The sequence below is a fragment of the Oryza brachyantha genome, chromosome 2, assembly GCF_000231095.2.
Source record: "Oryza brachyantha chromosome 2, ObraRS2, whole genome shotgun sequence".
In the NCBI taxonomy this organism is placed as follows: domain Eukaryota; kingdom Viridiplantae; phylum Streptophyta; class Magnoliopsida; order Poales; family Poaceae; genus Oryza; species Oryza brachyantha.
Genome location: NC_023164.2, coordinates 9,577,792 through 9,603,268, shown reverse-complemented (window position 1 = coordinate 9,603,268; position 25,477 = coordinate 9,577,792). Strand labels below are relative to the sequence as shown.

At 44.3% G+C, this 25,477-nt stretch overlaps 3 protein-coding genes across 3 annotated transcripts; all 3 read right to left on the bottom strand.

The window, feature by feature from the left end:
- Positions 1-4,875: 4,875 nt before the first annotated feature.
- LOC102708871 (pentatricopeptide repeat-containing protein At3g18020) lies at positions 4,876-7,488 on the bottom strand. Its single transcript, XM_006648525.3, has one exon. The coding sequence runs from the start codon at positions 7,479-7,481 to the stop codon at positions 5,217-5,219; it is 2,265 nt and encodes a 754-aa protein (XP_006648588.2). The 5' UTR covers positions 7,482-7,488; the 3' UTR covers positions 4,876-5,216.
- Positions 7,489-13,831: 6,343 nt separating this feature from the next.
- LOC102708591 (coiled-coil domain-containing protein 130) lies at positions 13,832-19,253 on the bottom strand. The gene is made up of 7 exons (XM_015832903.2): positions 19,023-19,253; positions 18,786-18,848; positions 18,576-18,655; positions 16,948-17,056; positions 14,879-15,038; positions 14,631-14,794; positions 13,832-14,541 (listed from the first exon to the last, which is right to left on the bottom strand). The coding sequence occupies exons 1-7, from the start codon at positions 19,023-19,025 to the stop codon at positions 14,188-14,190; spliced, it is 933 nt and encodes a 310-aa protein (XP_015688389.1). The 5' UTR covers positions 19,026-19,253; the 3' UTR covers positions 13,832-14,187.
- Positions 19,254-21,781: 2,528 nt separating this feature from the next.
- On the bottom strand, positions 21,782-23,415 carry LOC102708311 (obtusifoliol 14-alpha demethylase-like). The gene is made up of 2 exons (XM_006648523.2): positions 22,930-23,415; positions 21,782-22,848 (listed from the first exon to the last, which is right to left on the bottom strand). Exons 1-2 carry the CDS (start codon positions 23,413-23,415, stop codon positions 21,856-21,858), a joined length of 1,479 nt encoding a protein of 492 aa, XP_006648586.1. The 3' UTR covers positions 21,782-21,855.
- Between the last annotated feature and the right edge of the window lie 2,062 nt (positions 23,416-25,477).

Below are 25,477 nucleotides of genomic sequence, written 5' to 3'. Positions count from 1 at the left end.
CGAGAGAGCGCGCGTGGTTAAGAGGAGGAGGAGTTGCTTGCGTGGGACTCCTGTTGCAGGGCTCGAACCGATTTGACGCAAGCTTGCGTAAACCACCCGCGCCGCGCGCGAGCGCCGAGCCGAGACGCGACGCGGGATCACCCGGCTTTCCCGGGCGCGCGCGCGTGTGCGGACGGATGCAAGCGCACGCACCATATATGCATATGCGTCTCGTCAACGCGCGCGCGCCCAGTCGGTCGCAGCATGGTGCATGGGCTAGCTTCCTTCGCGGTGACGGAAGATTTTTCTCTCACGGGTACGTACGTGGCTCGACCGACCGACCGACCGATGGCTGGCTGGCTCGCTCGTTTAGGAGGTATTTGGTTTTAGGGATGAAATGAGTTGGGATACAGTAAATCTATCTCTGATCCTGTTTGGTGGTGGATGGCTGGGATGGATTGAATCTAGAAGAAGAATATTCCTTTCAGATCTAGGTCCAACCCATCCCACCAAAACGGTGGGATAGATCTGTCCTAGGACGACCACGACACATAAAAGGTTGTCTATTTTATTTATTAAATTTATTTAAAATATATTACTTGTATAAATATACATTCAATTATTTTAGGTTATTCATATATTAATCCTAGTATTTAATATTTTATTTTGGATACGAGGGGTAACCTTTATCCCATCTCATCCCTTCAACCAAACAAAAAACAGATCCAACCCATCCCATCTCATCGCTTCAACCCATCCCATCTCATCGCTTCCACCGAAAAAAAGGGTTCAGTCTATCCACCCAACTAAACAGAAAAATAGAACCAACCCATCCTACAATCCAGGGAGGGAGCCAACCCAACCTATCTCGTCCACAGAGCAAACGCATCGGCCGGGCAATCCGGCTAGTCTTTACATGGCACATCGCATTAACAACGGCGTGTGATGTACGTGCTGCGCGCGCGAGCATTATTGTTTGGATTTGGACGTATGTCGTTCCTCTTCTTTGGAAACTTGGGACGGATCGGTTTCGGTGTACATTTGTGGGCGAATGGAACGGACTGCAGGGGTTGCTGGAGGGTACCTTTTCTGGGGTTGGAGGTACGAGCAATTCTGCTAAATTATATTGGAGGTACAATTAAGGTCATGAGGTCGATCGAATGAACCGCATATATGTCGATATTTTTCCTTTTCTTTCTCGTTTGCCATTTTAATTATCTTCCTCAGTCTTGAAGGAACGTTCGGTTTTGACTTTGGCGCGTGTGTAGGCAAAAAAAGTGGCAAGCAGCTAGGGAGGAAGCTGCAGTACACTACACACAAATGGAGGATTAATTAGGAGAGGCGCAAAGTGAGGTGCCATGTTAAGGTCAGAGTCGGGCACCACAGGTGTCAAGGCATTCACATGCGTTCACTTCTCTGAATCTCATCACTCGCCCCCGTTTGCTGTTGAGCCATTGGAAACGGTCAGACTCAGAGAGTCGGCCGGGGCCGGGGCTTGTATAAAATAAAATCTCCTTTTCTTCTCATCGCCGTGTAGAGTGTCAGGGTTGATAAGCATAGCTATGGCCAGAGAGTTGTGACTTGATTAATGCAAGTCAAAGGGTTAGGTTTGGCAACATGTACTTGCTACGAAGTATACGGTTTGCAGAAACGGAGGTCTTCGAGTGATGCACAAGGGAGAATTAGATGGACAACCGATGCACAGCTCACCGTTCGTAGCTAGCACACACGTCCAGAATATTGGCGTTGCAAAACTAGCTCTCTGTCTCCATCAGCGGCAGACCGGCAGCTGTAGGAGGCTTGTCACGTCTTGGATTTGGTTGCTCCTAAAGCGAGTGCCAGTACATGTACAGCCTACAGGTGATGCACAATCCAGGCACACAAGAAGCAATATTTCGCACGGTAGAAACAAAATTCTCCACGCGTTGATGGAGCAATATAAATATTAAGTTGTTAATTGCTGTTTGCAAAAGCCTACGGCGTGACACGTCATCATATATACAAAGATTACTAAATTCTTAGTATACAACATAATGTTAGAAACCGACTAGCACGAGCTGGAGTCACACAGGAATGCATATGGCCAAAAATATGTCAGGTTACACATACACATACAGAGCAGCTGCTGAGCATTAATTTAAACATTAACACGCTGGTTTGAACTTTTGACGCCCAGCTTGGCAGATTGGGTATTTTTTCTACATGCAGAACAATCCGGAAGATTATGGCTTTGTATTCCCCGCTTTCCCTCGGTGGTGTGGCTACTTGCGTGTTACCATGATCGGCATCGCAGTTCCTGAGCTTCCAGAAGATGTTCTACCATGACGACGGCTTCACCCTCCCCGCCATCAGCGCTGCGGCACCACCAGCTTTTATATTTCGCCTCTTCAGTGCAAGGTCCAGCTTGTTCTTTGAAGTTGAGCTTGATGACACCGGGAAGATGGAAGCAGCCTTAATTGCTGCTCTTCTGTCCCGTCTGCTCCTCTCAAATTTTGATGCAAACTTCACAGAAGCCGCTGCCGTGGCATCTTCTGCAGAGGGTGGTACAAGCCATACCCCTAGACCCATCTTTCTAGCTGATTTTCTCTCTTCAGCAACTCTTCTTTTGGCTCTACATAAAAAGGACAGCAAGTGGATAAGAATCATGACACTTTCAAAAGCTAATTTGGAAAACATATGATAATATCACAAAGGGCTGTATTAAGAGCATAGTCATCAGAATGCCAGCTATCAGAAAGTCGTCGAAGGCGAACTAAAACTGGTTTGGCTTTTTCTTCTTTTTAAGATCCTCTTCCTGGTGTTCAGGTTTATACATGGGATCTGCAAGCTTGTCTCTTTCTGAAGAAAAACCCACAACAGACAAGTAAGCATTTTGAAGCTTGCATTAATTTAGTACTGAATAATGTCAGCTGACACAATTACGCAACAATAGGTCATCTCCTTGAAAGGAAGCGGAAAATAATGCAAATTAAGTATTTTGGAATTGAGAATCACGACTGACACAGTATGGCAAATGCCACACAAGTTGCATGCATTTCTAGTAATTTGGCTGAGATAGCAATGCAAAACACATTCAATGCACGGAGCAAATTAAGTTGATAAAATAAACTAAAGAAAGAATACCAAGGCTCAGGATAAACCAAGAGTGCATCACTATGTAGGTTCCACAGAGTATTTCATATAACCAACAAAGCAACAACATGACTAAAATAAAATGTTCCATTCATATAAGGCAATGCCGGCGGTAAGAGAGTACCCCCAGTACACTGAGTCACTGACTACAATCCAGTACTCAATACACAATATATTGAACAAAAGCTGTTTCTTTTGCTGATCAAAGATGAAAGATTATCTGATTTTTTGGTAGCTATTTAATAGTATAAACGATGAAATTAACTCCTATAAAATTAAAAATCTACTCTACAAAGATGAGGAGATGATAAACTTCTATATAGACACTTTTTGTAAAAAATACACCATTTAGCAGTTCGGTAAACACATGAGCAAAAGCCGAGGAGTAATCTGGAGCAAAAGAAAACCAGTCCAAGTGGTAATATACATCTATTGGTCAAAGAGTGGGTGCTCACTGATCACCTACCCTCTCTCAGATTATGAACCAACGAAGTCCTAAGTAAGAGAAAGATTTGTACTTGTATCTAGTATCTACTGTAGTCATAGGCGAGGATGGACTATTAGATTAGTCCTGCAAAAGTAATTACTAAACCACCTTTCCAATTTCTCTTGTTAGTCACTCTGAACTTTTTACACAAATCTGGATCCAAATATCAAGCTGGGGCTAGCAAGACAGCATAAAATTAGTGTTCGAGCTTTAGAGTACGATTGAGGCTATGCTAGTTTCTTATAGCAACAAGAAACACTCTATTTAAGCTCCACGGCCCATAATTAACAACAAAAGTTAGAGCCAGTTTGTAATTGACGTGATGTGCTGTGAAATTAAGTTAGCTCATCTGCTCTAGCAAGATTTTGCTAGGCTGAAATTTCAACCGTTGGTCACATTCACAGCTACAGAAATATAAAAGGCCAACATATCGTCAAGCAGAGCCTTAGCAGATGACCCATTAGATTTTTTTTTTAAAAAAGAAAACTACAATTGAGTAACTACAACACAATGCTGCCTTATCAATGGTAAATATCATAGTAGCTTATGTCCTCCTATGCCATGAAAGACAGCAGGAGACAAATTGATGAAAGATATAGATGGTTAAGTTCACAAAAGTAAACCAGTTTATGCACCTACACTTTTCTCTGCTATGCATGAGACCAAAACTAAATCTGAAACTAACAAGGATGACTACAGTACAATACCCCAAAAACAAAATTGCAAACTAACAAGTGTTCCAAAATCCAGCACATACCTTGGTAGAGTAATAATTCCCAACTTGTTTCTTCTCAGCATTAAACTTGACTCTCTTCGCTATCATGGAGTTGCATCCACCATACCAAATATTGAATGGCATCTCAAATTTGCATAGAAGTATAAACAAACCCAGTGTCAAAATTAGAACATACATTAGAGAAGATAAGTTATATGTAGATAAAAAATTAAGGGACCAGCAATATTGATATGAACCTTATACCTGCTAGATATGTTCAAACTAAACATAATGTTCTTGACTTACATATATGATCTAGCTAGCGTCAAGTCACTGATGTACAGAGAAGTCCTTGTCCATCAATGTGCTAGACAAGTAGTGAAACGGCAAACTATCAGATAATTTATATTAAAATGGTAGTTGATTTCCTAATATAAACTATGGAGAAACTACAGATTAGCCAACTGTGGTGAAACTAAGTGGTAACTGGAGTACAGAAGAATGGTTTCTACAGATGCATCTATCTCCACAGTACATGTTTACATAATGGAGGCAGATGCAGTAACAGATAAGCTATGAAATGTAAGGCATGGACACATGGACTAATCGCATCAGCACCATAGTATATTTTCTACGTCAAAGATTCTAAACTCAAATCGACTAACATTTAATTCATCTTAGGCCTATCATACTTCATTGACACTTTGCAAACTAAATGTAAGCAATGGATCAGCTGGCGACCTTACTAGTATTTGAGCAGTTACATTTGCTATAAGAAGCACTAAATAATTTACAGAACAAGTATCAATTCACAATCTAACTATGAAGCACTTCAGTTTTCATATGATGCTGTCTCCTAACTAATACCCACAGCAAAAGCAAGCAAATCAATAGCAATTGTTTTTATGCCAGCCCAAACACCTTTCTGGCCACTCTAGACAGTGATTCTCTTTTCAAAGGTTGCTTATCTGCCTTCATAAGGCCTTCCTTCCTAGTCATACCACTATTGTTCATTGTGGTTCCACTCGTTGAATTATTCACCAGACATGCTTCTTCTTTGGCTGGTTTGATAAGATTTGTTGGATCCTCACTAACACATGGTGAGTAGTCAACCACTTCAATCTTACCTTGGTTGCTATTCTTGTGCATTACCTGCCCAGTTTTAGATGCTTCAGATGGTGATGATAGCGCGTGCTCCTCATCTCCATTTGAAATTGGAGTATCTACGATGTCATCCACAGAATTGGGATCTACATCATTAGTATACATCTGGAGCTCACCATCCTGTTTCTCATTGCTACAGAGATGCAATCTGTCAATAATTCTCCAGGTAACAGCATCGGGTGACAGGTCATTCCTTCTCATCTCCTTCACTAACTGATATGCCAGCTTCTTCAGTCCCTGCTTGCAGGCAGCATCAACAAGTATGTTGTAGCACACGACACTGGGTTCAACCCCACAGTCTACCAATTCATACAAGAAATCACATGCCTGTTCGAGTTTCCCCAGTTTACTGAGGCCTCTGAAGATTGCAGTGTACACATAATCATCATGCATTCCAGATGGCCAAATAACATTGTCCCAAAATGACTTGGCCTTTTCAAGCTCTCCTGCATCACACAACCCTTTGATCACTACTGCGTGAGTCACGGAGTCAGGAACGACACTACTGGACTTCATTTCCTCAAAGACCTGGATTGCTCTGTCAACCTGCCCAAGGGCGAGCAGTCCCTTCAGGACACAATTGTAAGTGACAACATTAGGAAAGCACTGCCACTTAGGCATCAGAGCTTGCAGCACATGAAGGGCTTCTGCAAACTCACCTACACCTAGGTATCCGGATATGAGGGTTGTGAATGTGACAACATCTGGAGCGCAGAATTTCCCATTCTGCATGTCGTCAAAAATCTTCCGGGCTTCCTGGGCCCTTCCAACTTTGCAGAATCCATGGATAACAGTGTTCATGGTGATCAGATCTGGCTTGCATCCCTCCTGCAGCATGGACACTAGGACATCAAGCTGCTCACTTGGGTTGTCCACAGCACGGAGTGCTCCAAGGAACATATTGTATATCCTAGTCCTGGTCTCATCATCAGGACCAGCAGCCTTGTCATGGCCATACTGGGGTTGCAGCATCAGTTCCATGACATCCTTGGCCTTTGTGAGTTCATTCTCCCGGCAGAGCTCATTGACTAGTACCTTGTATGTCACCTCCCTCGGGCGATACCCGAAGCGCACACCTTCTAGCACCAGCTGGTGCGCCCTCAAGCGTCCCCCGGGCTTCTGACTAGTGCACAGACCATGAACAATGCAATTGTAGGAGACAGTGCTTGGGTGCATACCCCTCTTTCCCATGATGTACACTATCCTGGATGCACCATGGTGCTGCCCAGACCGGCAAAGCGAATCAATCATTTGGGCGTAGGCAAACTCGTCAGCGACGCCACAACGTTGCTGCGGCATCTCTTCTGCTATTCGGAAGACGATGTGGAAGAACCCCTCGCTGCATAGGCATTGCACGAGGTTGGCGAACGCGGCATTCTTCAGTTCCTGGTCTTCTCCGTTGCTGCGCACCACGCTAGGCCAGAGATGGTTGTCGACAAGGTCCATGGCCCCGTCGACGTCACGACTGCGGAGCAAGGCCTTGACGAGGTAAGTGCGCGCGAGTGAGCTGGGAGCAACCCCGCGGTGCGGCATTTCATCGAGCAGCTTCTGGACGGCGCATGGGTCGGGGACGCGTCCGTAGCCGCCGAGGAGCGCGGCGTAGGATGCCGCATCCGGGGTCGCGCGCATGCGGAGGAGGAGGCGGTGGGCGAGGAGGACTAGGACGAGCGGGGCCGAGGAGCTGCTGCAGAGGGCGACGAGGAGGCGGTTGTAGTTGGGGAGGGAAGGGACGAACGCGCCGGGTGGCGCGGCCTGGAGGAGGCGGAGCGTGAGCAGCGGCGTACGGGCACGGAGGAGGCGGCGGAGCAGGCTGTTGGCGGCGCGGCCATCGAGGTGGCGGGACGGCGCGGAGGAGGAGAAGAAAAGCAGGGAGACGCGGCGATGGGCCTCAGCGGAGCGGCCCGAGGTGCAGAGCGCGTCGACCAGGCTGCCCAAGTCCGATTGGTCGCACTGTAACGCCGCCGCCGCCGCCGTCGTGGTGGAAGAAGCCGCAGTGGCCATCATCGACAGAGCCAGTTCCAACCCGAGTCGCTGTGGCACACTCGATCCAGTGTCTTCATAGGCAGTTTACGGCTCAGAGCAACCTCACTGAACAGAGCAAGTTGCATATTTGGTATGTTAACTCATTTCACTGCAATAGCATCGATAATATAAAGTTCAATAAATACCAACGATAATAAGGTGGTGTTTGGGACAAGAAACTTATTTATAGTCCTTTGTCCTATTGAATGTTTGACGGTTATTATAAATAGTAAACATAGACTATTAATAAAACTCATTCATAATCTTGGACTAATTCGTGAGACGAATCTAATGAGCCTAATTAATTCATGATTAGCCTATGTGATGCTATAGTAAACATGCTCTAATTATGGATTAATTAGGTTTAAAAAATTCATCGTAGATTACCACTCATTTATGAAATTAGTTTTTTATTAGTCTATGTTTAATACTTTAAATTAGTGTCCAAACATCCGATGTGACATGAGGCTAAAGTTTAGCCCCATCTAAACAACCCCTAAAATATCGCGAGCTATAATACCATTTTTTTTATTTCTGGCGGGCACGGGATTTCAAAGTTAGGTATTCGAAATGTAACGGTGTAAAAAAAGTTATATCTGACATCACTGTATAACATCGAACACTAAGTGATTGTATATATAGCATGTATAACACAATATGCCAAATTAAACCTAAATAACATGGACGCTAAGGGGTCGTATAACACAATATGCTAAATTAAGCATAAAGTCATATATCATTGAATTAATAAAAGCATAACTTATAGAGAGCGAAAGCATGTGAAACATATAAAGGATGAAATACAATGAAATAAGGAGAATTCTTATAATTTAGAGGACAATTTTACGACGCTCCATAACATTGTTCAACTGCAGGCCCCCTCCTCCTTTTCATTTCGAGATCTAAAGTAAAAATAAAACGATCGATCAATCTATCATACTTTGATTATTAATATAGTTCGTATAATCATACTCGAACAACAAAATGAAATCAATCAAGTTATTCAGCTTGTCGCTGGTTCGCTGCTCGCCTCGCCGGTCTATGCCTGGAGGCCCTGCCTCGGTGCCGCCTGGACAGTAGACGGCCGCCGGCCCGCTGCACTGCTGCAGCCTGCAGCTCGCCTCGCCAGCGTCGCCGTCTCTTGCTTGCTCAGGCGCCGGCCGGTCGGCAGTCGCCCGTCGGCCCCTCCGGCCCTCCCGCTAACTCTCTCGGCTCGGCGGCCGCACGACGGTGAGTCGGCGCCCGGCCCGGCGGCTCCATGTCCCCGGCGTGCCCCGCCTTAGAAGCCTGAAACGTGGAACGTAACCATGTTCTGCGTTCCGGGAATTCCGTTTCCGGAACGAGGAACGGGGATGGTCGAGAACGATATCCTCAAAACCTATGAAACGTGATCCGACGTTGCCAGGGATTCGAAGAAGATTTAAGATCAGTTCGTGGACATCGGACGGATTTTAGTGATTTGCATCTAAGGGACCAAATAAAATTTATATGGCTTAAAAAACAGCAACAAAAAAAGCTCGAGCGAGATTCAAACACACAACCAAACAGTACCATAGTCTAAAGATGACACCGCAATACCACAAGGGAAGATAGTTTCGAAACAACATTCAGGAACATCATTCCGGTCACATTTGAAACGCGTTCCGTTAGGAACATATGGAATAGGTATACCCCATTTGTACCATGGTTTCATAAAAATGATGTTCCACATCTCACGTCCGCGTTCCATGTTTCCAATGTTCTAAGGTCCCCGCTCGCCTCTCGGCCGCTCCCGGCTCCCGCCTCGCCTCCCTTGTCCCTGGCTCGGTGGCTCGGCGTAGCGCGCAGGCCCGCTGCCGCTCGCAGCTCGCCGCCTGGCCACTGTGCGCGGTCCTGCCGCAAGCCACAAGCCGCCGCCGCCCTAACAAAAAATAAAGCTACTATTTGGTTCTTCTATTGACATTGCTTTTAAAGCGAGTGCCAACACAGGTAGGATGGACAACAGGACATGTCAGGGCCGGGCTTGGCAAAAACGACGCTAGCCCCGAGAGGGCGTGAAGATGGGGGCCACCGCACAGCCGACCTGCTGCCCCGTCGAGCCGCACGTGGCAGGCGGAGCTGGGACTTGGGCCGTGCCGTGCTAGGAACGGCTCAACCCATCGTGCTTCGTGCCCAAATTAGTTGTGCTGACCCGGTCCGACTTGCTCAGCGTGCCGTACCGTGCCAGCACGCGAGGGTGATGCCACGGCCCAAGCATGACCCAAAAGCATTTTGTGTCTATTTGGACCGTGCCGGCCCAAGCACGGCCCAGTGCAGGTTGCATGTCTACTCTGCTGTCGTATTGTCATGTCATATTACGGTGGCACATACATCAAAAGCATTAATCCACCAATGTCGTGTTGTGTCAAAGCACCGAACTAGAGGAATCGCCCGATCGACAAAGTGGTTGCGTCCATGTGAGTGCTTGAGAGACAGGCTATGTACGCTGAAAATAATAACAATGGTCACACACATAGGCCTGAGAGTCAATCTTCAACAGCTCTAGTGCAGGATCTAAATTCTTAGATTACGCGGGCGTGTTAGTCTGTTTGATCCTGCAACTGACAAGATGAACAATAAAACAAGACGATCGGCTATCGAGCCGATAGGTAACTAAAAGTCCAGCCGATCGGATGTTAATGCTGCAACGGTTAGCTGATAGGATAAACAATCGGCTATAAAAAGCTTGGATCGGCTAGAAACTTCATAGAAATAGAGTTAAATTAAATATTAGACCAACATAATCCGCCAAGTTACTTATTAATCTTAGTTGATCGGACGAGCCCATATAACCAGATCGAACTAGACGTACAGAGATTGGACTTAACCAAGACATTATGCAATCGAGCACGATATGATTATAGGAAACATGAAGATCGATAAAACTAATAAATAAACCGATAAATTACTTGGAATAAACAATGAATCATATGTTACGATCGGCTAAACCCAATTTGCGTATGATTATCACAAGTTGATGCAACATAAATAACTGCCGATCTAAATTAAATCAAGCCGATTGGTATAAAAATAACACAATAAGACAATCGACTACTCTATTGATGTAAATATGATAAGCATGTAGATCAGCAAAATCATCGGCTATAGATGACAGATAAACAACTAAGATCTATAAAATATCTAGCCCAGATTGCTAAGAATAAGCATAGAAGATCGGACCCAACCGAGACAGTTCAAGATTACACGTAGCAATGCCAGGCTAGATACTAAACAGATCTAGATTGCTATCAAGCGAATGAGACGATGATTGAGGGCTGGTACTCCGATAAAACAATGAGAAAAATACATTGATCTGAGATAAACTATCTGATAAACGCAATCTACTAGATCGGACCGAATCGAGACAGTACTAGATTGAGTATGTCAAATAGCAAATATCAAGCCAACATAGATCGCCCAAAGTGGTCGACCAGATCAACTCAAAGCACGAAAGTGATCTAAGCTGAAACTGATACTATAGCTGGCAATCGCACAACTAGATTAGAAGATCGGACTTAACCAAGACAGTCCTAATCTAGTCGATGTGATTACCGTGGCCTGGCGGAACGTAGGACTTACCCCTCCACCGGAGATCAAAGCGATGCAGCCCCACGTTAGGTGCCAAGTTCCGCTAGAGTTGAAAACCTCGGACAAGAGGGTGACAATGCGCCGAAATTTGATTGATCTGATTGTAGATGATTTACAATGACCCGGAGCACACATATTTATACCCTCGGATTGATAGTAGTCCATGTCGGACACAACTCCTAATAGATAAAAAGAAATAACAAACTCTATCTCTAACATGACACGGTCTCTAATAGATAAAAGAAAACTAACAAGTCCTGATCAGACTCTAACTCTCTTAGAGATAAAATAAAAATCCTAACTAACTCTAATTAATAGATAAATTTAGGCCGCCAAGCCTTGATCTTCTATTGACGTCAAAATGTGAACATTGACGTGTCACACACGAAGGCCTGGGAGTCAATCTTAGACAGCTCCAGTGCAGGACCTAAATTCTTAGAATGATGCGCGGACGTGTCAGTCAGTTTGATCCTGCAACTGACAAGATAAGCAGTAAAACAAGCCGATCGGCTATCAAGCCGATAGGTAACTAATGATCCAGCCGATCAGATGTTGGTGTCGCGATGGTTAGCCAATAGGCAGAGCAATCGACTGTAAAAAGCTTAGATCGGCTAGAAACTTGATAGAAATAAAGTTAAATTATATTAGACCAATATAATCCAGCAAGTTACTTATTAATCTTAATCGATCGGACGAGCCCCTATAACCAGATTGAACTAGACGTGCAGAGATTGGACTTAACCAAGACAGTATGCAGTCGAGCGCGATATGATTATAGAAAACATGAAGATCGATAAGGCTAATAAATAAATCAACGAATTACTTGGAATAAACAATGAATCATATGTTACGATCGGCTACAACTAATTTGCATGTAATTCTCATAAGCCGATGCAACATAAACAACTGCCGATCTAACTAAATTAAGCCGATTGGTATAGAAATAATGCAGTAAAACAATCGGCTACTCTATTGATGTAAATTTGATAAGCATGTAGATCGGCAAAAATCATCGGCTATAGACGGCGGACAAACAACCAAGATCTATAAAATACCTAGCCCAGATTGCTAAGAATAATCGTAGAAGATCGGACCCAACCAAGACAGTTCAAGATTAAACCTAGCCATGTCGGGATAGATACTAAACAGATCTAGATTGCTATCAAGCCAATGAGCCGATGACTGGTAACTATCGGTTGGTACTCTGATAAAACAATGAGTAAATTACATCAATCTGATATAAACCATCTGACAAACGCAATCTACTAGATCGGACCTAACCGAGACAGTACTAGATTGAATATGTCAAACAGTAAATATCAAACCAATGTAGATCACCCAAAGTAGTCGACTAGATCAACTCAAAACACGAAAGTGATCTAAGTTGAAACTGATACGATAACTAGCAATCGCGCAACTAGATTAGAAGATCAGATCGAACCGGGACAGTTCTAATCTAGTCGAACGATTACCGTGGCCCGACAGAACGTAGACTTTCCCCTCCGTCGGAGATCGAGACGATGCAGCCCCACGTCAGGTGCCAAGTTTCGCCGAAGTTGAAACCCTCGGACAAGAGGGTGGCAATGCGCCGAAAGAAGTTGATCTAATTGATTGATAGATGAAAAACAATAACCCTGGGCATACATATTTATACCCTCGGGTTGAGGCTAGGCCGTGTTGGACACAACATATGACTCCTAATAGATAAAAAGAAATAACAAACTAGTCTTATGCGGATTCTATCTCTAACTCCTACTAGATAAAACACACACAAGTCTCGATCGGACTCTAATCTCTTAGAGATAAAATAAAATCCTAACTAACTCTAATTAACAGATAAATTTGCGTCGCCAAGCCTTGGTCTTCACGATTCCTTGTTGAATTCGGTCTCTTCCGGATAAATCTATTGGCAATTGCACATTTCCTTATCTGAATCCAATACGGAAATTTACCAAATTTTGGTGTTAACATCTTCACGATTCCCTGTCGAATTCAAACTCTCCCGGATAAAATTTCTATCGGCGATTGCACCTTCCTTATCCGAATCTAATATGAAAACTTACCAAATTTTGGTGTTAACACAAACATGATGAGTTACACATGGATATGGCATTAACATGACTAATGGCCTAGAAATAAAATCAACTTATTGTGGAAGCATGGTCCAGGAAAAAAATCGGCCTGGCGTGAATGTTTCGTGCCTCTTTTGGGCCGTGCCGGCCCAAGCACGGCCCAATAATCGTGTCGTGTCGTGCCGCCCAACGTGTTTATGTTCCATGCCCAAGCCCGGTCCGTAGTCGTATTGTGCTTTCTGTCGTGTCAGACCACCGTCCTTAAGCCGGCCCATAAAAGCACGGCCTAATTCCCAGCTCTACAGCCGCCTGAGAATGGGCGAGGGATTGAGAGAGTGAGCGTGTGAGAGTGTGTAGCTAATGTTTGGTTAGACTTTTGTCTTTTAGGCCTTCATTTAACTGCATTTAAAAGTCTAATAGATCTCCCTAGATTCCCACGGGTTCCACTCGGTTATAAACCGTCCCCCACCCCTAATCAAAACCAGGTCTCCGCCCTGAATCCCCCAGGACAAAATATCCCCATCCCATCCCCGTAGGGGCTGGGCCTCAGTAGGGCTCCACCACCACGAAGAAAATTGCCAACCCTAAGTACATGTACAGGCCACAGGTGATGCACGTTCCAGGCACACAAGATCACAAGTAATTCTCGCGGTAGAAACAAAACCCTCCACGCTTCGGTGGAAGAATATATAAGAAGTTGTTCATCGCTGTTTGCAAAAGCATACAAGGTGATTATGTCATCATATATACAAAGATTACTGGAGTAAATTCTTAGTGTACAATATACTGTTAGAAACCGATTAGCACGAGCTGGATAGTCACACAGGAATGCATACGGCAAAAAAACATTTCAGGTTAGACATACTCATACAGAGCAACTGCTGAGCATTTAAACATAACAAGCTGGTTTGAACTTTTGACTACCCAACTTAGCAGATTAGGTATTTCTACATGCAGAACAATCCGGAAGATTGTGGCTTTGTATTCCCCGCTTTTCCTCGGTGGTGTGGCTACTTGCGTGTTGCCATGATCGGCATTGCAGTTCTTGAGCTTCCAGAAGATGTGCTCTGCCATGACGAAGGCTTCACCCTCCCCGCCATCAGCGCTGAGGCAGCACCAGCTTTTATATTCCGCCTCTTCAGTGCAAGGTCCAGCTTGTTCTTTGAAGTTGAGCTTGATGACTCCGGGAAGATGGAAGCAGCCTTAATGGCTGCTCTTTTGTCCCTTCTGCTCTTCTCAAATTTTGACGCAAACTTCACATAAGCCGCTGCCGTGGCATCTTCTGCAGAGGGTGGTAAAAGCCGTACCCCTAGACCCATCTTTCTAGCTGATTTTCTCTCTTCAGCAACTCTCTTCTTTTGGCTCTACATAAAAAGGACAACAAGTGGATAAGAATCATGACACTGTCAAAAGCTAATTTGGAAAACATATGATAAGGATTTCATTGGATGACCCTAAGACGATCACGAAGGGCTCTGTTAAGAGCATAGTCGTCAGAATGCCTGCTATCAGAAAGTCGTTGAAGGCGAACTAAAACTGGTTCAGCTTCTTTCTTCTTTCTAAGATCCTCTTCCTGGTGTTCAAGTTTATACATGGGATCTGCAAGCTTGTCTCTTTCTGAAGAAAAACCCACAACAGACAAGTAAGCATTTTAAAACAAGGTTTAATAAATACAAGATTAATTAGTACAAGTATTACAACCTTCATCTGCAGGTAGCAGCAGTGTCTCTGCATCTTCCACATCATAATCTTCAGTCTTTCGCTGAGCTCCACTGATTATAACATACTCGGTATTTTTTGGGTCTGTTTGTATAACAATTTCTTGTTTGCAGCATGGTGATTTCATGGTGAAGCTCCATATCTGACAGGAGAATCAAGGGCCAGATAAATTTAGTACTGAATAATGTCAGCTGATACTATTATGCAACAATAGGTCATCTCCTTGAAAGGAAGAAGAAAATAATGCCATTAAGTATTTTGGAATTGAGAAGCACAACTGACACAGTATGGTGAATGCCACACAAGTTGCATGCATTTCTAGTAATTTGGCTGGGATAGCAATGCAAAACACATTCAATGCATGGAGCAATTTAAAAAGAAGCTTGTTATGGGATACATTCAACATGTACTGTCAATAATACATGACTTGTTATGAGCAAATTAAGTTGATAAAATAAACTAAAGAAAGAATACCAAGGCTCAGGATAAACCAAGAGTGCATCACTATGTAGGTTCCACAGAGTTTCATATAAACAACAAAGCAACAACATGACTAAAACAAAATGTTCCGTTCTTAAGGTTGCCAAAAGCACCAAAAGATGACTAATCATAGTCAGATTTATTCTATTCTAATATTTTACAGATTAAAGTAGCCAAAAGAAATTCCTGGGAAGATAAGCAGCTGCCCTGCAGTCTGGACAGGATAGTTGAAAGCATGAGGCTGAATGGTTCTGAACAGTCCTAACCACAGTTCTCACATGTACATTTTATCCTATCCCAGATATTATGACTGTGGTCCCCAACAGCATGTATAACATTGGCACCAAAGCATAAGCAGGCAGCAACTTGCCAGCAGCAACGTCATGGCTTAAAAGACATGGCAGAATTTTGGCCAAGTTATGTAAAAGCATGGAACTTGGCTATTATGATATGATTTTGGATAAGTCATGTAAAAGAATAAGTTAGTAGGATTTAGTACGTTAACAAGCATGAAAATGTCAAGTAATTAGTTTGCTAAATTTCACCATTATTGAAAGGCATTTAATCTCAAACTAAGCATATAATCTGTAGTATTTCTTTTGTTAGGTACTATAGACCCCCCCCCCCCCCCCCCCCCAAAAAAAAAAACACACACACACACACACACACAAATGATGTTTTCATTTAGGTGGCACAGTTCTGTTGAAAATAATCACCATTTGAGTTCTCTTGAGAAAAATGTTTACTCAGTTGTGCACACCAACTTACGGTAAGCATTTTGGTTAGATTCTTACATCTATAACTCACGACATTTAAGCTGGACTAGGTAGCACTTAAGTATCTAGTATCTACTGTAGTAATAGGCGAGGATGGACTATTAGACTAGTCCTACAAAAGTAACTACTAAACCACCTTTCAAATTTCTCTTGTTAGCCACTCTGAACTTTTTACACAAATCTGGATCCAAAGATTAAGCTGGGCCAGCAAGACAGCATAAAATTAGTGTTTGAGCTTTAGAGTACGATTGAGCCTATGCTAGTTTCTTATAGAAACAAGAAACACTCGACTTATGCTGCACGGCCCATAATTGACAACAAAAGTTAGAGCCAGTTTGTAACTGACATGATTTGCTGTGAAATTTAGTTAGCTCATCTGCTCTAGCAAGATTTTGCTATTGTGGCTGAAACTTCAACCATTGGTCACATTCACAAGTACGGAAATATAAATGCTTCTAAAAGGCCAACATATCGTCAAGCAGAGCCTTAGTAGATGACCAATTAGATATTTTTAGAAAAAAAAACTTCAATTGAGTAAATACAACACAATGCTGCCTTATCAATGTTAAATATCATAGTAGCTTATGTCCTCCTATGTCATGCACGACAGCAGGAGACGAATTGATGAAAGATATAGATGGTTAAATTGATAAAAGTAAACCAGTTTATGCACCTACAGTTTGCTGTGCTATGCATGAGACCAAAACTAAATCTGAAACTAACAAGGATGACTACAGTACAATACCCCGAAAACAAAATTGCAAACTAACAAGTGTTCCAAAATCCAGCACATACCTTGGTAGAGTAATAATTCCCAACTTGTTTCTTCTCAGCATTAAACCTCACTCCCTTCGCTATCATGGAGTTGCATCCACCACACCAAATATTGAATGGCATCTCGAATCTGCATAAAAGGATAAACAAATCAACAGTGTCAAAACTAGAACATACATTAGTGAAGATAAGTTATATGTACATAAAAAATTAAGGGACCCGCAATATTGATATGCATCTTTTATCTGCTAGATCGGTTCAAACTAAACATAATGTTCTTGACTTACATACATGATCTAGCTAGTGTCAAGTCACTGATGTACAGATAAGTCCTTCTCCATCAATGTGTTAGACAAGTAGTGAAATTGCAAACTATCAGATAATTTATATTAAGAAGGTAGTTGATTTCCTAATATGAACTATGGTGAAAATAAGGTAACTGGAGTACAGAAGAATGGTATCTGCAGATGCATCTATCATCACAGTACTTGTTTACATAATGGAGACAGAGGCAGTAACAGATAAGCTATGAATGTAAGTATGGACACATGGACTAATCACATCAGCACCATAGTATATTTTCTACGTCAAAGATTCTAAACTCAAATCGACTAGCATTTAATTCATCTTAGGCCTATCATACTTCATCGACACTTTGCAAATTAATATAAGCAATGAACCTTCCCCATTTACCACACATTAAGTTTAGCAAACAAATCACGAAAAAACAAGAAATATTGATGACAATTTATTGGTTCTTAGAATAAGAAACCTTGCAAACAACTGTTTCTGGATAAGTAATTGTTAGAAGTAGCAGATATATGCATATATGACAGCGAAATACTGTCTCTAAGTTTATGATTAATCTACCACAACAAAATCATTGATCATCCATTCAGTAGTGCCCTGTTTTTTAGAAGGCAAATTTTTAAACAGGTTGTAGTGTGTAGGAGACACAACACATCAGTAACACTGTCCAACTGTTCAAGCAAGTGAGATGCAAATATTCATCTGTTAAAATCTTCAATCAATTAACTAATTTGTAATTGCAATCCATAATTCAGAAACACTAAAGCAAAAGGAAATAAATAAAATAGCTATTCACAGCAAAGAGGAAGGCTAAAATATCCATTAGGTACAGTTAACTGCTAGGAATCATAGGTTCCCATCATCCGTAAGAACCTAACATAGACTATGTGTAAAATCCCCCTTACTAGGACCAATAACAATTTCCTCGTAGTGTCCACCAGTTTACTTAGGTGGTGTTCTTTTTTCATGAGATTTTTAGATTTTCTGGATTACTTGATTTTGTGATGTTGAAGGTTACAAAGTACAAACGACTGAGTTAACTAGTACAAGGTTGAAAAATTGCTTTAGAAAGGTCAGATGAGCTTGGGAAGAGCGCCATGATAATCCATAATCGATAATGAGGAAAGAACAATGCCTTAGACAGTACCCAAAATTTTACAATTTTTTTAATCCATATCATTGGTTTGTTGTAAGCTGTAATATGTTACAACCCAAAATCCCTAAACTTGCACAAAACACTGAAACAGATGGCCATATGAAAGAGCTAAGACAGCAATGTTCTCTCTACTAACTGGTTTTCATTGTGTAGAGCAAAGAAACGTATTTTTCGAGAACCAAACCTTATAATCAGTATGCCCTGGTCCAGCTTCCTCGCCCGCTCCCTGAGAGCATGTTGTCCATGGAACTTGTTGAGCCCACCCTAATTGATCAATAGAAAAGAGAAGAACGAAAACACCCACATACATCAGCATCCGCATCCACAACCACAAAGCATCAAGTACCAAACCATAACGTTGTACGCTGTGATTCACCAAGGGTTACATCGTTACCTTCTTTGGGCTCCATTCCGGAGGGTAGTAGAAGTTATCCGCCCTTGCCGCGGCGAGGGACGACTGCACGGAGAGACATCACAAATCCGTCAATCAATCGAATCGTAGGGAGCGAAAGCAAAGCATCCTGCCCCGCGACCCGATCCCCAAGGAAAATCCTGAGCCCTATAATTTTGAGGACGGGGGCGGGGAGAGGTCGAATCGAGAGCGGCTACTAGGGTTAGATCTCCCACGTACCATCTTGCCGCCTGGGAGGAGGAGAGGGAGGACGACGGTATCAGCGCGGCGGCGACCGACTGGTCGCGGCGCTGATGTGGTGAAGGCTTCGAGGGGTGGCCGCGCCGATGGGGGAGCTTCGTCCGGTCGGCGGCGACGGCGACGGCGACGGCGATGGCGATGGCGATGGCGATGGCGATGGCGGCGAGAGGAAGCGAGGCGGTGCGCTGTTCAGGACGTTTTTTTTTTCTTCTTCTTCTGGAAACGGTTTAATAGGAGTTGGGAATTTGGGATGTGTGTACGTCTACTGATTGACCCGAACCGGCTCGGTGGGTCGGTCCGACTCCGACACCTGCACCCGCATCCTTGTCTTTGGGCCCCCAAAATGGTCAATCTTGTCGATTGCAAGCCCACCTGCAGCCTCCTCGTCAGCTCTGTCTGCCGCTTCCTTTTACCACCGCTATTGTTTCACTTTTGCAACGGTTTATAACCAAAATTTAAATTTTAAAGTTGATTTGTAGTTTTTTTCACTTATATTATTGTGGACAAGTATATCTATACTACTATAAACATGGTTAGTCATGGTGGCAACCCACTCCTTGTTTTTTATTTATACTCTATTTTTCAAAGAAAAATAATGGCGGATTACATATGTTAATTGTTCCCACTAACTCTACTTATTATGAGAAAAAAATAATCGTGAAATTAATAGACCCATATGTCAATAGCAAATATATATAACAATTAAAATACGACACATGCAAAAAAATGTTAATAACATGTTATGATATTTTAAAACTAAATCTCGTTGCAACGCACGGACAATGTGCTAGTAAAAGTAATATGTAGAGTCCAAATTGACAAGCAAGCAATCAAATATGTGATGTTTTATTTTTTTGAAAAGTGAAAAATATTGAGCTTTTATGTGATGCTTGTTGAAATATGTTTACAGGATTTTTGATTTGGTGCTGATTCTTACTGATATGACCCAAGTAGGGGTGATGTCTCCATCTTCGCGTCGTAGGATCAAGAACCGATAGCTAGCCTCAAGAGACCAAGATAACTAGCTGCAAGCAACCAAGATAACAGTGCAACCTAACGATCGTACTCAAACCGTCTCTGTCATGGCAACCTGAATCGAGGGTTCGTCCAACCACACTCTAAGTTACCACCTAACGTAACCTGGAATCACTCGAGGAAAAAGTCCTCAAAGGGACCAAGAGCACCAATTGGGAGGCGTCAAACGCCGCTTCCGTAATCTCACAAGAAAATCACAAGAGCAAAGGGGTAGAGATCTCTCTCTAAATTTGTTAGCACACAGCTGCACAAAAGATTCAATATTCTTAATGTCAAAAGTCTTTTAAATGATAAAACATAGGAAATATTTATACCAGGAACAACCCTCCTAGATAGGAATAAAGGTCTTGGAAGTTTGCTGGACATAGGTTAGCTCAAAGGTCACAAGGAGTGATTTCCCGAGAAGACTCGCGTGTCTGTTTGCCTTTTGAGCAGTCCTCAATGATTTATCCATGACTCCTTATTGGGAAGTCAAAATGACAAGCCGTTTGTTGGAGGTGAAACTAGACTTAATTATCTTTCCAACCATATATATTAAGCATGGAGAAAGTTGAGTGGTTGGGTCGCACATTCCTTGAAAGTTGGAGCAAATGTTTGGAGACAGTGCAGTCCAAAAACACCATGTCGTAAACGGTCGTCGTCTTCACGCAACACATAGTCACTATAATCTTCTAGCTCATCGTCGATGCCCATCAAATACTATGCATGTGTAAGCCTAAGTAATAGCAAAGTACTTGATTTAGGTAGTATATAATTCTCGTTAACATTGAAATATGTTTCAGCTAGTAGCGAGTTCACCTCTTGTTGTAGTTTCTTTGCACGGCTACATGTGATCGGTCTTTGAAATGGTGTAATGGATTGACTCTCATCAGTGACTAAGTCAGATGATTGTCTTGAATGTTCATGTGATGGGTGCTGGGGCACATCACTTACGGTGGCAACTGCCAGCGTTTGAGAGTGTTTTCTGTCATGAGTTATATGATGTGAGTAATAAGCTACGAAATTGAATGGAAAACAAAATATTTGAATGTAATTTTTAGCTTTCTGGCACGTGATCTTTCTGTGCAAGTTACAAATCATGAGGTCATTTGTAGCTTTAAGCCATGGAAAATCGCAAAATTAAAATGTAATTTTCTTTGCTTGATATGTAATTCACTCAAACTATTTGAGAGCTAAACATCTTTAGAATGATCTACTTGTGCTACTCCGTCCATCACATATTATAGGACATAACTATTTTTTTGTCCCATAATAATTCATTTATATAACTAATAATTTATTTAAATTCAAATAAATTATAATTATAAATCACGGGTACAAATTACCAGAGTACTTATAAATACATATGAGTACTTACACAAAGTAAATTTGAAATCTTAACAAAGAAGTACATTATGCAGCCTTACCACAAATATGCCCACCTACGAAGATGCTCCCACAATTGCACTTGGCCATATTTTTTAAGAATACAACTCATGACGCACGCGAAGACGCAAACGAACACACAGCAGAGTAGCAGACGACTTGATATGTCACATCCTCACATGCGGCCTAGTTCCCGTACCCCTGGACGCCTGCTACGGACTGGGTGAGAACTTTGGGGGGGGGGGGGGGGGGGGGGGGCGCTCTTGCTAAGATCAAGTTTGTAGCTGTGTTTGTGTAAATATAATATTTATTATATAAGAACTCACGGTGGTTTTATTTTAAGTTTTAATTTAGTCATTTAATTCCATTTGGATTTATTGGTTCCCATCCATAACTGGGTCAAGTCCTTCAGTCACTCACTTCTCCTATAGCTCACCATTACTTCACCTCTGGGTCTCATTGACAGCATGTTCTCAGGTTCAGGGAAAGGAGACTCTAGTTTGAGCTCAAATTTCCTCAGCAGATGGCTCAGTATCACTTTTATCTGCTGGTAGGCATAGCCCTCGCCCATGCATGCATGCTTCCCGGCGCCGAACGCTACGTACGCCAGATCGCCGGCTCCGGCGCCGCCCTTGTCTTCTGCTCTCCCGGCGGCGAACCGGTCCGGGTCAAAAACGTGGGGGTCCTTGTAGACGTAGGGAAGCAGGTTGTTGACCACCAGGGGACTCGCCAGCAACCTTCCGGCTGGGACGCTGTACTCACCGCCTTCTTTGGCGCGCACGGCGAAGCCCCTGCGCGCACGCCGGAGGATCATCTGCGTCACCGGATGCAGCCTCATCGCCTCCTTGATGCAGCGATGCAGGAAGCCCATCTGCTGGAGCACGTCGTAGTCGATCTGTTCCTCCTTCCCCACGAGCCACTCCTCCTGCTCTGCCATGGCGGTGTGCAAGTGCGTGGGGTGGGTGAGCAGCCGCAGCGCCGTCCAGACCGTTACGGTGGAGCTCGTGTGCTGGCCGGCGAAGAGCAGCGCCACGAGCATTCCGGTGACCTCCGCGCCCGTCGTGGCACGGCCGTCCCCGTACCTCGAGTCCATCAGCTCCTGCAGCATGTCGTCCTCGACGCGGCCAGAGCCCCTGCGTGCCCCGGCGATCTCGGAGAATATCTCCTCAAGCCTCGCGCGCGCCCTGTCACGGCGGCGGTGCGCCGGCGTCGGCAGGTAGGGGAAGAACATGCTGACCAGGTGCAAGCCCCCGATGAGCTCGTGGAGGAGGGACGACACCTCGTCGAACATGTTCTCCCGGACCTCCTTCCCGAGCAGGCACCGGCTTGCGATCAGCATCAGCAAATGATCGACCTCTTCTTTCAGATCCACCACTCCAGAATTTCCCCATTTCCCGAAAAAATCCTGCGAATTTGATAGATGCTCTAATTAAGCCAGTAATTTGATAGATGAAAGTGATAGCTCGTCGACCAAAACAATACTTGCCTCGACCTCATGGACCATGGGATGAACATGCCTCCTCAGTTTGGCTGGCCTCAGCGTCTTGGCGAAGAAACGGTGCTGCTCGTTCCGGGTGTCCAGGTCCACGTCGTAGCCGACGCCGCGGCCAAATATGGGGACGGTGACCTTGTAGACGTCGTCGATGGCGATCTCCGACTCCGGCGCATGGAAGAAGTGGCCAGAGGACTCCGGGCCGACGAGGAACGTCACCGCCAGCCCGAGCGACCTCAGCGTGAACACGCTGCCCAGCTCCCTGTGCTGCTCGCGGATCACGGCCTGCAGGCCCCTGCTCAGCACCGCCGGGAAGACCCCGACCAGAGGAGCGCCCTTGGCCTCAGGCGGCGGAGGCGGCGCCGCCGTCTTCGGAGGGAGATCGGTTCTTGACCTCGCTACCTTGGCGGCGGCGGCTACCGTGACGATGAACACTAGGGCTACGACGAACAATGCATTGGTGATCCCTGTGCCATCCATGAACACTAGATCGACAAATTAGAGCTCGTATTGTTGGGAAGTAAGCTTCTGTGTATTAATCTATGGCTATGCAACGAAATTAAGGTATGCACTCCGATAGTCCAATCCCTCCAATATATGGGAAGCATATATCCTACCACGGAAAAAAATAATACATGATTAATTAATTATAGTTAATATAAAAAATTGAAAAATACATTAATATGATTTTTAAAACAACTTTTTTATTAACATTTTCGTAAAAAATACACCGTTTAGCAGTCCAGGAAACGTGTGCGCAAAAAACAAGGGAATCTGGGTTAGTAAAAGGGGAGAAGAACTCGGACTACCAGGTATAGTTACTCCTTTCACATCTAAGATGCAAAAATAACTTCATAAATATTTCTGCTCTCACCTAACAGAAAGTACAGACTCCCTACATAGCAATATCATTCACATGAGATTTAACGATGTCTATGTTTTCCATTGAGTGAGTACAGAAAGATGTAGAGTTATTTCTGTATCTTAGACGGGAAGTAAGCAACTACACATTATACTATACTAGTTAGTACGTATGTATGTATGTGGAAGACCGCACGTGCCGTACCATCCATTGAACCAAACATATTTTTTCCAAATGACGGAACGTGAAAATTATAGGCAGACGAATCATCGGCCACTTGCAGAAAATGATAGACCGTGCGCCGTCTACAAAATAATTTTTATAGGCAGCCCATAAGGAGGCTCACATGTAAAATACACTATTTTTGCATGTAGGACACCATGTGGGCTGCCTATAAAATATCATTTTTTTTGCAGGCATGGGTCTTTATGGGTCGCCTGCAGAAATTATTTTTGCAAGCTAGGCAAAAAAAAGTGGCTTGTCTACCATCCACTTATAAGGAGGAGATAAGATTACATATACATCCCCTCTCGTCCATTGTCTCTCTGGCCTCTCCACGCACTACTCTCGCATCCCCTTCATGCGCTCTCTCTCAGCGACAACAAGTAGCGCGTGACGGCTCGGCAATGGCAGTGCGAGGATGTCACACCCCAAGTTTCTTTCCTATGCCAAATTCAATAAAGAAATTGTTAATTAATAAATGGCCTAATTAAAGCTCAGGAAAATACCCTCTAAATAATTAATCGAAATAAATCGAGGTCCGCTAAATCATTAACTAGATTTAAAGTTGAAATTCAAATTATGAAATTTGCCCCAAAATTTTAATTTAAAAATTGGTAGGTGAGGTTTCCTCTCTTTTTCTCTTTTCGTCTTTTTTTCATTTTTTTTTCCAAATTTGGGCCGCGGCCCAAATCTTTCTCCCTTTCTTTTTCCTTTTTCCCTCCCTCTTCTTCCACCCTCTGGGCCGGCCCAAGTCGCCCCAGCTCGGCCTGCCTCCTCCTCCCGCCCGTGTGCTTGCGAGCGCCGGTCCAACTCATCCTCGCGCCAGTGCAGTCCACGCCACGCCTCCCTCCGCCCGCGAGAGATCGACAGGCGGGGCCTGCCTGTCCGCCGCCCCTCGGTCGCGTGCCCGCGCCAGCCTCCCATTGATGGGTGGACCCCACCCGTCGGCCCGTTCTCCCCCGTGTCCGACGCAGCTCCCGCTGTCGCTGCCGCTTTTCCCGCCCGTTGCCGCCGATTGCACCGCCGGCTTCCTAATTTGCCTCCGCTTTCCATCCCCCTCCCTCCTTTCCTTATCAACGAGTTCATCCCCCTATTTAAACCCCCACCCGAACACCGTCGCCGGATTTTCCCACGCCACCCGAACGCCGCCGCCGGATTTTCCCACGCCGCCACCCGAGATCTCACCACCGATCTCCCGTATCGGCGTCCGTCCCTCGTGCCGGCCCCCGTCACCCCGTGTGCCGCACGCACGCCGACCTCGCCGTCGTCTTCCCATCGCCAGTGAGTCACCCTTTTCCCTTCCCTTCCCTTCCCTTTTTTGTTCTCTCCCAGCCATCGCCACCGAGCCACGTGCCGTCGCCGGCCGTGTGCGCCACTCGATGTCGCTGCCGCCCTCCGCCGTCGCCTTCGCGACGCCGCCGCTCAGCCATCCTCGCCGGTGCCCGAGTGCGCCTGCCT

Coding starts and splice junctions, on each gene's coding strand:
- LOC102708871 (XM_006648525.3), bottom strand. CDS start 7,481: ATGATGGCCACTGCGGCTTCTTCCACCACGACGGCGGCGGCGGCGGCG.
- LOC102708591 (XM_015832903.2), bottom strand. Junction 15,039..16,947: donor GGAATTATTACTCTACCAAG/GTATGTGCTGGA, acceptor TTCTCCTGTCAG/ATATGGAGCTTCACCATGAA. Junction 14,795..14,878: donor GCTGCTACCTGCAGATGAAG/GTTGTAATACTT, acceptor GTTTTTCTTCAG/AAAGAGACAAGCTTGCAGAT.
- LOC102708311 (XM_006648523.2), bottom strand. CDS start 23,415: ATGGATGGCACAGGGATCACCAATGCATTGTTCGTCGTAGCCCTAGTG. Junction 22,849..22,929: donor CCATGGTCCATGAGGTCGAG/GCAAGTATTGTT, acceptor TCAAATTCGCAG/GATTTTTTCGGGAAATGGGG.